At 39.1% G+C, this 12,539-nt stretch overlaps 1 protein-coding gene across 1 annotated transcript in view; it reads right to left on the bottom strand.

Moving 5' to 3' along the window:
- Positions 1-1,721: 1,721 nt before the first annotated feature.
- The window catches only part of GLB1 (galactosidase beta 1), a gene marked incomplete at its 5' end in the record, with an annotated part of 40,411 nt that continues 29,593 nt past the window's right edge, over positions 1,722-12,539 (bottom strand). Inside the window, 5 exons of the mRNA XM_082284664.1 lie at positions 1,722-2,179; positions 5,943-6,182; positions 9,470-9,601; positions 10,614-10,727; positions 11,821-11,910. Of these exons, the coding sequence (XP_082140790.1) occupies positions 1,919-2,179; positions 5,943-6,182; positions 9,470-9,601; positions 10,614-10,727; positions 11,821-11,910 (837 nt within the window). The 3' untranslated portion in view covers positions 1,722-1,918. The remainder of the gene's footprint in view (positions 2,180-5,942; positions 6,183-9,469; positions 9,602-10,613; positions 10,728-11,820; positions 11,911-12,539) is intronic.

The raw sequence follows: 12,539 nt of genomic DNA, 5'->3' as shown, positions 1-12,539 counted from the left end.
GAATAGTTCTGTCATTCTGCACACTCCAAGACACAAATCCCATAATTAGTTAAAAACTAATTCTGTTTCATCCCTTATTTTCAAGGCCTGGCTCTGAGGTAATTAATACTTCATAATTAACTGCATGCAGAGCACATTCCAGGTTCTCCATAGGGATGGTGCCAAGAAAGAAAAAAATCTGGGGTCAGAGCAGACCACTTCATTCCAAGAATCAAGCATGTCTGGGTACTGAACACACAGCTCTCTGTCCCTGGAATTGGCATTTGTGGTGAGAACTTAAGAGTAGAACCTCTTGGTCTCAGATGAGCCACATTTGTCTCCTTTGAAAGCCCATCAAACATGTCAAATATGTAGTAGGCATGAAGTGAGTGGTGCTCTTTTTCACTCTCTTCTCCAGTGACAGTACTGGTCCTCACTAGCTGAGAAGAAATAGTCAGGTGTTTGCACTGGCCATTTCAGAATAGGGTGGCACCTGCAGTGTCTGCTCAGCCCATCACAGCTATTTCATTTTGCTTTACTTTGTATACTTCTTCATATATCTTCACAGAAAATAAACCACACATCAACAAGAAAAACTCCTCATCCACAGAGACTTTATAATCTCATATCTCCCTTAATACTGCTCACAATTCTTTCTCATCCCTTTTTCCTTCTCAAACACACAGAGGAGGAATTTAATCTTTAAGGAACCATTTTAATAATGTCAGACAAAAATCAAAGGAAGCAGTCACAGATTATAAAAATACTTGATTCCATCATCTTCTGTTGTTTAAATATCACCATGGAATTTGTGTGACTGACATCAAAATCACAAGAATCAAAAAGAAGAGTCTGTCCGTTGTAGAAACTCAGATGTACTGATGGAGTTTGTGCATCTTTGCAAATATCAGGCACTTACAAAGACCATCAGTTTACTGGAACAAAACAGGTGATGAGAATTAATGACTAAAAGAGAAATAAAATTTTTTAACTTAAAGGATTCCACTTTCAAGGTGCTGGCCTAGGAAAAGCAGATACTCCATGCCCACTAGGGAAAAAAAAAGAAATAAAACAAAACAAATAAACAAAACAAAAACCCCCAAACCAAACAAAAAAAAATCAAAGGAAAAATTGATCATTTAAAAACCACATTCTGCAGGCAGGTTAGTCAGAGGCTATGGTTCCACCAAAGCAGCCTAAATTTTGCATATATCATTGTACTAATCAATTTACTTTAAGTCTTTAGAGATAGCAGTAGGGAAGCAGAAAACTGGCTTTCTAAGAGGGGACAGATGCAGACCACAAGGTCCCTCTCCATGTTACTGCTGTTTGGACCAGCTGGCATTTGAGTGCTCTCTTCCACAGTCTTTCTCACTGCTCCTCTAAGAAATCAACTGAAATTTCCCCAAAGTCACTTGCATTAAAAAAGTGAGGTCCACTCAATGCTGGTAGTAAACCCAGTAAGACTAAAAAGATGTGGATACTCTAACCAGGTGATTAAGGAAGCTGAAAGCTGCTTGTCTATTGGCAGCTCTGACTTACTAGTCCACTTAAGTGAAACCAGCAAGGTAGTGGGGGGCTGTACACCCCCTTTGTAGGCCCCTCTCCAGTTGCAAAACATGGTAAAAAATAAAAGCATAAGAAGGTTACTGTAGTGTAAGCAGTGTACAAAGACTACACTTTTACAAGACTGATGGAAACATTAACTTCCAGTTGAGTTCAATTTCACAGTCCAAGGCAAATTTCAAAGCTCCAGCTTTTATTTTTAAAAAGAAATTCAATATTTAACTGAGAGATTTAAAAAAAAAAAGTCTTTGAATAATTTAAGAAGTTGCCTCACCGAAACAACTTCCCTTTTTCGAAGACTCAGTGTTAATCAGTATAGTCTGAGGGAAAGGGAAGCAAAGGGGGGTGGGAAGATAAAGAAATACTCAAATCATTATAGATGGTGTATCCATAGTTCTCTAACAAAGAGTGGGGGTTTCTCAGTTTCATGCTTAAGGGTTGCATTGATATTAGGTTCATCTACAAATTCTATTTCACACTCCTGGCTGCTGCAAGGAGAATGCTCCAGCTCCAACACTGTTATGTTGTTTGGCACTGATGCAACAAGTATGTTACTTGGAACATAAAGGGTCAGCTGAGGACCACGGGCTGGCCAGTAGCGACCAAGATTAAAGCCATTGATCCAAATTTGCCCCTGTTAAGAGAGAAAGAAAAAATAACAACATTTTAATCATCTGTTAGAGCTGAAATGACAAAATAGATTTAAGCATAACACTCAATACAGTAACAACTCCCTTCATTTTTCAGTTTGATTGAACACACAGATAGAAAATCCGTACAAGAAAATGCTAATGACAGTCAAAAGAACCTAAATTCCCTGAGCAGTTAAGCCATCGCTAATATTTAAAAAGAAAGTGGTAGAATACTGCAATAATTCCAAATATGACAATAATTAGAGAAACAACTGCAGGCTCCTTGCACTGATTTTTTGCCCCAAGTTTAAGACCAAAACAAATCTGAAAACTGTATTTGCTTGAAGCTAATTGTTAAAATGAGAATGAATGCACAGAAGAAAAAAGCAGATTCTAATGCTGTTATGGTTCTCTGTACAAGACTACACTACCTTGGTAGCCGCTGTTCTGAGATTTCAAGGGCAAGATACAGATTGTCTAGACACATGAAATTCAGATTTCTCTTTTACTTGTAATAGTTTAGTCGACAAAAGTAGTTGTGAAGCCACACTGAAAGAAAGTACTGCTGCACTTACATAAAACCATTAAAAGCCTTGGGGACCTGCTAGTATTATTTTAAGTTCAATGAAATTGTGGCATACAAACTCTTAAAATTGCTTTTTATAGTTAAGGTGGTCAGAACCCCTTGTTCAAAATACTGTCCTAACATCATAAATACCTTAAGTTCAAGAGATTAAAAAAAAAAAAAGGGGCAAGGAGAAAAAGGAAAAAAGTCAAAACACTAATTTATCTACCACAAAATAGACACACTGAAGTGACATAAATGAAGATTTTTCCAGAAGTCTATAAATTGGCAAGCTGCAGAAGGTTTAGTAAATTGTAAACTGACTCCTCCTGAGTCACGCTGAGTCTTGGTTCTTAATACAGAAGGGAGGATATACAACTGATTTGGATGAATAATTTGCTTTTATTCCTCCAAAGTGCCCTTTCACTGTATATCAAACAAGAGTTCAGTGTCAAGAAAAGGGATGGGAACAGATAACTGCATCTGTGTTTTTCTCTCTTGCTTTAGTCTCTGGTGATCAGAATACAGAAGACAATCAGACTCATGGCATGGATGTACACTGATAAACATAATAAAATTGACTGAATCAGTGGAAAGAAAGAATTTTACTACATTCAGTGATTCCTGAAGTTGTCTAGGATAGCTGAAATTAGAATATTTTAACACAATTTACAGAAGCACAATTGTAATATAGTAAGTATTGCCATTCAAACTGCTTTAGTGGTATTTTTCTAGTGTTTCCTTTTTCACGTATTTATGAAAAAAATTTTATGAAACTCACAAGAGAAACTTTTTGAGGAGTTAGTAATGTACAGACACAGCTGAGTTATTTCGCCTCTGTATCCACTTCCGTGGTACAAGATCCTATCTTGCACTGCTCTGCCAAGGTGTTAATAAACCTTGACCTCAAACATTTTTTTTCTTAAATCAGGTTTATCTTTATCCAAGCTCACTACTTCCTGTAGTAGGTTTAGAAGAAAACATGGTATGAATGCGAACTCGCTTCAAGCAAGACGGATGAGTGAATGTACCAACTAGACAGTAGCCCTCCTCTCACAGAGAATGACAATAACCTGTGGAAAGTAGGTGTTTACTGTAGGAATCAACTGCATTAGAGTTCTGATGCAGGAGATATCATCTGACAGGTCTCTGTTCCTGATCTGAATCAGTCAGTGGTTTTAAGTCCTTTTTCCAGTAAAGCTAAGAACTCAAGTTTCTCAACTCCAAACTGTCTCTGTTAACACTGCAGTTTCTAAAGACTGCACACTCAAGAATTTGTTTGCCCTAAACCAACAAATTATGACACTATATGCACTACTAATAAATATGCCCTAGACAAAATAAAAGGGGGAGAACTTCATCTTCACTAGCAAGACTTCCTTTAGCAGGGACAGCAACTACAGAAAACAAGAACAATCCTGACTCCAAATCCTCTTTTCTGTTGAAGAAAAAAAAGGTCCAATAAATCTAAGAATTCACTCAGTGCCACGTATGCTTAAGGGCATCGTGATTCTTCATGTGAGGGTGAAGTAGGTTTTATTACTAGCAAAGGGTTTAAAAAGCACTGAAGGGAAGCAAGTTACAACATTGGTCATGACTGTTAATGCTGCACCTTTCCTTCCTGGCTGTCCATCACGCTATATTCCTTGCCTTCACAAAGGCAGAACCATCATTAGGACTTTTAAATTTTCTTGCTAAGTGCTGCTTCTGTGGTTTTTCAACTACTCAAATAGGCGAGTTTTAACCCTTGTTAACAATCCCACTCCACACTTAGGCAATTTACACAGTGCCACTCAAGGAACTAAGGACCACACACAGCAAGAGCCAAGTGGAATTTACACCCTTTAAGGCCCTCTGCCTTAAAGGCATTTGCTGATTTGTGAAGTTATCTGAAAGTCTCAGTTTCTAGGCATCTTATTTAAAACTCCTGTCCAATCCATACAAAGCTTGGAGGATCAATTGAACAGTCATACTTAAGTTCACCTGGAATCTCTTACCAGGACTCTTACCAGGACAGGGTATACAAACGATGTAAAACAGAGGTTTCCATAGATCAGAGGAAAAGATTTCCACCTATACTTAAGAATTCTTGGACTACCTTGCCATTTTAAATATGAGTTTGCCAAATGGCAGGTATGGCCACCTTGCTTCCTGAAGAAGATTTATGACTGATGGGATCACAGAATTTACTAAAAATGACTCAGATTACAGTTGCCACGAAAAAAAAGCTATTTATGAATTTTATTCAGTGATTGTGTGACATGCACATATATGGGAACAGGGACTGTGTCAGACTTCCTCATCCAAGCTCAGTGTCTGCAACACCAAGTGCATGCAATGTATCACAGCCTCCTATATATTGTGAAATGCTTTAACTACAATACTAGCAGTGGAGACAGATCAACAGCAACTCCTTTTCCCACTTTATTTTAACAGCAGCAAATTAATTGTTTCAGAAAAGAACGATTTTGCTACCTAACACTGTCACAGGCACTTCCCTAAAGCCTGGACTTAAATGCTCAGGCTTCCAAGAGGAAGTGCACCCACTCTGTTCCCTGTGCCTCCCACCAGAGAGTTCAGTTGCTCCTCACCCATCCTGCACTGCTGGCGGTTTCAAACATGGCACTGTGAAAACACACTCCTTCCTTCTCTAGCTATGCTCCAGCCCTGTGAGAAGTTCCCATTGGCACAGATCTGCCCACAGGCTTCCCACAGCAGTGCCCTCTGATCCATTCAGTCCAGGCGCAGGTAACCTTCTCCATGCACTGTATCTGTATCTGGGGGCACACCACCAGCCATTGAGTCCAACACTCTTTATGCTTTGCAACAGGATCCGTAACTCCCTACTCAGCAACTCAAATATTTTCCAAAAAAACCCCTCACAACTAAATGCAACATTTCTAAACAGCCTGACAGTTACTCTTTCTCACTCTTGAAAAACTAGGGTGGGTTGGTTGGGTTGCTTTGGTTTGGGGCTTTTTTGTGATGCTCCACTTTCTAGATCAATACCATGTATCTTTTGAATGTGTTTCCCTTCTCTTAATGTTTCATCTCTAGATTTACTTAAAGCAAAGCATCAATTTCTTACCCACCACTATGACCAACTTCTACCCACGTAAGAGAGGTGGACTTTGACTGTCCATAGAAGTTTCAGTACCTTTCTAAGTGGACTTAGAGGTTTTTACAGCAAAAACTTGTACCTTTGTCCAGCCAGGAAAATTGACATAGGTGTCTTGCGGCAAGTCTGGGATCCCTCCAGGAATTGAAAGAGTACCAGTGTAAAATGTAGGTACTTCGTAACTCAGTGATTTGATAGCAGATGTCTTCGGATGATCATAGAGATAAATAATGCCAGAGTTCACTGCTCCATCTATGTCCAGAGGATAGATTTCCCATCCAACAAGTATATCTTGAGCAAGAGTTACATTTGAAACTAGACCCTAGGAGGAAGGAAAAAAACCAACACAAAAATATAATTACCTCATGTTATTGAAGTTATTTGGGTGCAACTATAAATCAGTCACGAATAAACACTGAATCAAAATAACAGCTGGCTGCCAATCTGTGTATGAAAAAACAAGCATCTGGTGTTCACCAAGTTGTAAGCTTTGCTTAAGAATGAAGGGCTTCACTTATTCTCTGTGAAAGATCTGTTCCTCTTCAAAGTTTTAGGTTTTTGTTGATACACAAGGGGGTTTTTTTTCAAATTCTTTTCCTGTAACTGGGAGAACTTCTGTTTTGCTTTAACATGAACATGATTCCAAAACCTGATGCTTAATAAAAGGAGGAGCAACATTAAATATCATTAAGCCTGAGGTACCATCACTTGGTAACACTGAGTCACTAATCCAAGACATTAACTTGTGCAATCAGAGAAAGTGGTATTTACTTCCTACAAATCTTTTCCAGATAAGATACAGTATCATGAAATCAATGCATATGCCCAATTTAGTGAAATACTTTCAGCTTACAGTCAGCTTCAAGCCCATGGAATCCCATCTCATTTCTATGGGACCGTGTACACAGTGGCTCACAGCACACCAGGGTACTTGCACACCAAATGCCAAAGCAAGGCAAGGTCATAATTTAAGAAGAATGAAAAGAACATCAAGTTACCCCTGCACACACCCTAATTTTGTTACGGCAAGAGTCCCTAAAGTGGTGTTTCAGTGCAGTGCAAAGGCTTGAATAGACCCTGCATAGAAGCTGCTTTTCAGTGCAACACAAGTTATGCTGCAAACACCACACATCAAACAGGAACAAGCAAAACCACAGCTGCTGTGGCTTTGGAGAGCTGATACTATGTTGTGTGTATGCCATGATATCTCATAAGCATTGCACTGTCTCCACAAGGCTGACCATCTGTACGAGCACTAAGTGGTTTTCTCTTCCTGTACCTAATGTCCACTTTACAGAACAGGAGCTTATTTCTCTTATGTCAAAATAAAATATCTGCAAGTGTCAAAAGTTAAGAGACAAAACTTTTCTATACAACCTAGACTCTACTCTGTCTAGCAATCAAATGAAGTAACGCAATGTAACTTTTAGGCTGAACCTTCTAACCTGCCTCCCTAAGCTCATCTGTAGGCACTATGAAGTGTGATTTTTTCAAATTATATGAAGTGCCTACTAAACATTCTTACTTAGGTCTGCATAAGAATACACATTCAACAATCCATAACTGGAGAAGATTTGTTGGAAGTAAATACCACTTTCTCTGCTACAGTGCAAGATAATGTCTTGGGTTAGTGACTCAGTGTTACCAAGATGCAGATATAAATTTTCCAAGTAAAACTGAGATATAGGTGGCAGGGTGCATGTGAGAAGACACATAAAAAACCAGAAACCACACTCTTCCTTCGTATCCTTTAACAACATGACTTAGATCAATAGGATGTTTTAAAAATTCCTTCCCAAAAGCTAGATGCCTAGTTCCATTTCAAGCTCAAAAAAGTGGTAAAACTCCAGTCAAGCAAAACCCTGAAAACCTATCCTCTTTGCTTAAAAATTCAAGGCTTCACAAGGCAGGAACCTCTTCCCCTAACTTGATTTTCAAAAGCACATGAATTTTTAAAACCCAAGGTATCATTACACCCAGTTTTCAAAACCAACACAATGGAGAGTATGAGGGATGGATTCTATGGGAAGAAGCAATGCACACAGTGCAAAGCTATTCAAGGAAGGTTGCCTTTTCTACACAGAAACATCCTGCTTTTAGAGGATTACTGTCACCATGGACATGTCTCTTAAACCTGATTTCGCTCTTAAATTATTATAAGGTTACATGTGAATTTCAGCTCAACCACAGCAACTGAGCACCTCCCTAATCCAACCTCTAAACCTTTATTCTGTTACCTTAATTTGGCACTAAGTATATAGGTTTCCTATCATCTGGCCTGTTAATAAATAAATAAATAAATAAATAAAAGCAGCTGTTTCTGCTGCCTCAACATAAAGGCAAAACTCTGGGGTACTAGCTTCCTTCCCCTGCCACTCAGATAAAGGCAAAGTACCTTGAAGAGATAGTATAATAGTTGGCACTACTGCTACCTACTGTGTCCCACTAATACAAAAAAACAAAAAAAAAGGCATGCTGTGAACTGTACACAGCCCAAACACAATACAAGACTGACCTTTACAGCAATCCTGTCTTTTATTGACTATCACGCAGCAGTCTAAAATCAGAAAAGTTTACTTTTTACCCCTGCCCTTCCTAGTGCTACACTAGTGGCACCTCCATGGTATAGAGTTTACATGGCAAGGGTTTCTTAGCAAGGGGAGCTGCAGTGGGGGCTCTTCCAAGAAGATACCAAAAGCTGCCCCATGCTAGACAAAGACAGCTCCAGCTGACTCCAAAACAGACCCACTGCTGAGCCCAACAGTGATTCTGGGAGCATCTCTATGATGACATATTTAAGAATAAATTGAGTTCCCCAAGTTGAATCTGTTTTGTCCATGACGGTAATTTCTGAGTGATCCCCTTCTCCTCATGTTGAGCCACAAACCCCTCATTGTATCTTCTACCCTTCCCCTGTTGGCGGAGCAGGAGTAACACAATGGGCACGTGGCTTTGTAGGTACATGGCTGCCAGCCAGTGTCAACCCACCACAGCCACTCACCCATGGAGGTGACAGTCCCAAAGTGCAGCACACACCCAGAAGCACAGGGAAGTTCTGATAATTCTAACACCTGGTCAGTCCAGGTGAACTGGCACTTTTGCATGCTGAAGTGCTCGTGGACAGCCTTCCCAGCCACACTGAAAATACTGCAAGGGTACACTGCTGACAAATTAAATGGGACAAGGAGGATACAAAGGTGTATTCATGTACATATACATACATACATCCCCCCAGCCCCCCAAAAGCAATCCCAGGATTCACAAGCCTCAAAGTGCAATCAAGTTCTGGACCAATATCCAACCGATTTTTGGAGTTTATAGAAACAATTTTAAAATTGTTATCTACAAACTCAACTAAACCAGAAAATCCTGTGTGTGACACTTTGGCTGACAGTCTAAGTGAACAAAGTTTAAAAGGTGTCTAGCACCTTTTAATTTCACATTGATTTTGGTGACTGGAAAAACTCAGATGGAAACTAGTGAGTAGTTATATTTAAGGTAAAAGTCACATCCTGACCTTTTTGCTCTTTCTAATTTACTACTTTCTTTTTAACCTGCAGAAAAGAGAAAAAGCCATTAGAATCCAATAACTCATTACATTTTACTTACCTTAAAGTCATTATTGTATCTACCAAAGTTGACTCGGCCCATATTCTCTACCAAGATGTCCAGATTTGCTCCAGCCTGCCCAGTTATATTTATCTTCAGAGATTTGTCCCTTTCAAGGACACCCTGAGGTACCTATATGAATTACAACAAGAGGAAGAAAACAATAACCACTGAAAACAAAAAATACCCTGTTATTTGTTTTTTCAACTTGCACAAAGAAACTAAAAGTGACAAGGGAAAAAAAAAGAGTAAAAAAAGCCCTTTCCTTTCCCCCTCTTGCATGTGAGCACACGCACACACAAAGAGCTTCTACAACAACATTCACATTTCAGTACACCAACTGGATGTGCTAGTGGGTTTTGATGCACCTGATTTACAAAAACCAAATTCCCAAATTTGGTCCAGTGACTGAAAAGATTTCAGCAATATCAGTGATTTAAACGGGCTTATCTTCCAATTAAGTGCGCATCAATATTTAGTTTTATTAATTCCTATTCCCACAACACATGGAAAGAAGAGATTGACCCAGACACAAATGTGATGAGAGTTAATACAAGTCAAATATTCATTAAAAACGTGACTGTAAAATCTATAAATTTATATTAATTGTCATTAAGCAGGGCCAAAACCCTGCTTATAGCAAGAAAGACTAAGTTCACTTCCTGTAAAATAAACTTCTTTTTTTTTTTTTGAAAATGTGGTTTGGAGCCAGTTTCATAAGGTAAGACGCAGGCTCAGGCTTCCTCCTCCTTCCATGCTCAAAGAAAGAAAAAAGGGAATAATAACAAAAAATCTTTGCAAATACTGCAGAAAGCCACCAAGCATATATATCAGTAACATATTCCATAAAACTGCAAGTAAATCTATTCTCCAGGTCTTTTATTCACCTAAGTAATGAATCTGTATCAACATTCAAATATGTCAAAAATGGCAAGACAATATATAGTCATGTTTTCTGAAACACAAAATTGAACATCTGGTATGAATTAGCTAGATACTTTCTTATTTTCTTTACATGATTAAATAAGATCAGGATTGCTTTGGTAATCTGAAGAAAGGAGTTTATAAAAACCCCAGACTGCATCCATGACTTTCATGAAGGCCAGTGATGGCAGACATTAATACCAGCAAACAGTATTTTTACCCCATCCACAGAGACATAGGCACGATCATGGACTCCATTTAAAGGTGAAGACAGCGGTGTTGGCTCCATGCAGTTCTTTGGAAGTGTAGTTCTGTACAGTACAAACCCAAAATACTAGGAAAAGAAAAGGAAAGAGAAAAACCCCAACAAGTTAATGAACCAAGTCATTCTGTCATTTCAATTCAGGTCATGAATTAAAAACATCCCACATTTCTGCCTACACGCTTGGACTGAAATGTTAACTTTCATTCACTTCAGATAGCAATGATCACAGACACCATTTCAGATCAGAGTTTACTTTGACCTTTAAGTAATGGGTGACCTTTAGGTAAACTGGTGAAAATCCCTTTATAACTGAGTTTATATAAAAAACTTGCAAGTTCACTTCTCACCTAGTGCCCATAAATTGCTATATTCATCAAGTCAACATCATCTAATTATCTTTAAATACTACATGGTTTATATCAGGAACATTTTGAAATATTTTTCACTAAGTTGCCCATCAGGAATGGAAAAAAAAAGTCATAGCCATTGCTGAGACCTTAACAGGATGGAGAGTTGGGTGGAGAGGTAACTAATGAACTTCAAAAAAAGGCAAGTGCGGGGTCTACGCACCAGCACAGGCTGGGGGCTGATCTGATGGAAAGCAGCTCTGTGGAGAAGGACCTGGGCGTCCTGGTGGACAACAAGACATCCCTGAGCCAGCAGGGCCCTTGTAGCCAAGAATGCCAATGGCATCCTGGGGGAATCAGGAAGAGCACTGCCAGCAAGTCAAGGGAGGTGACCCTGCCGCTCTACTCAGCCCTGGTGAGGCCACATCTGGAGTGCTGTGTCCAGTTCTGGACTCCTCAGGAAAAGAGGACATAGAACTACTGGAGCAGATCCAGCAGAGTGCTATGAAGATGATTTTTTAAAAAAGTGTCTTAAAAACCTGAAAATTAATACTTCAGAGAGGAGAGAAATCAAGGTGAAAGCATAGACAGCACAGACACCTACATCCAGGGGAAGAAGAAAATCCCAGGTGCAAACAGGAGCACTGTAGAATATGGAAAGGCCTCCAATGCAAAAATCCCGGATACCTTTATAATACTACTACTTCTGTGCTAGGTAAAGTGTAAGACATGACATAAGAAGAGTAATACCATAGAGGGTTGTTCAAATAAACTTTACAAAATTACTGCAAAGTGCCTACTGAAGGAACCCTCACCTGCTTTAGCTCAACGAAGGTCAATGGGTAAGTGCTTCTCACCGGTCCAGAAGGTGACAGTCCATCAAGAACCTCCAACACAGTGCCTGCCTGCAGCACAGAAAAGGCAGATACATAAAGGTCAGTAAGTTTCAGTCCATAACAGCTTGCACATCCAGCCACCAAGCCAGCTAGCTGCATGTGTCCAGAAAGTTAACAAATCTTTACACCATCTTTGCAGACACATTTAAAATACAATACAGCAGAGACAACCGACAAACTCTGAAAGAAATATGCTACATGTAGAGCAGTGTTTTAAAAAAGCCAGATGTTCTAATTTTGCTATGCATTCATAAATATAAAAGCGACCCTTTATTATTTAACTAGAACTCACCCAGGAGCTTCTCACAAAAGTTCTATTAACAAACGCAACTGTTCTGGAAAATTAATACAAAGCAATATATTATCTAAATTTTGCTCAATTATACTCAGAATCAAGCTAGGGAAAATGTCACTGATTCCCACTGGAATGATTCTGAGCTAAGTAGGGATACAGTTTAATTCCATCAAGAGCCATCCAAGATGAATTTACCCTATTTAGTCTTAAATTATTTTAGAAACTCTAAGGCTGTAATTCAGTTGTCACATCTAAGTAGCTGGACTAATTTTAATGAGACTGGGAGCAAGGTTTAGGCTAGTCACACACGTGAATACCTTGCTGAATAAGGACTTAGATGTGT

Source organism: Coloeus monedula (assembly GCF_965178545.1).
Source record: "Coloeus monedula genome assembly, chromosome: 1".
NCBI lineage: Eukaryota > Metazoa > Chordata > Aves > Passeriformes > Corvidae > Coloeus > Coloeus monedula.
The sequence above is the reverse complement of the archived record's forward strand: the minus strand, read 5'-3'. Positions and strand labels throughout refer to the sequence as shown.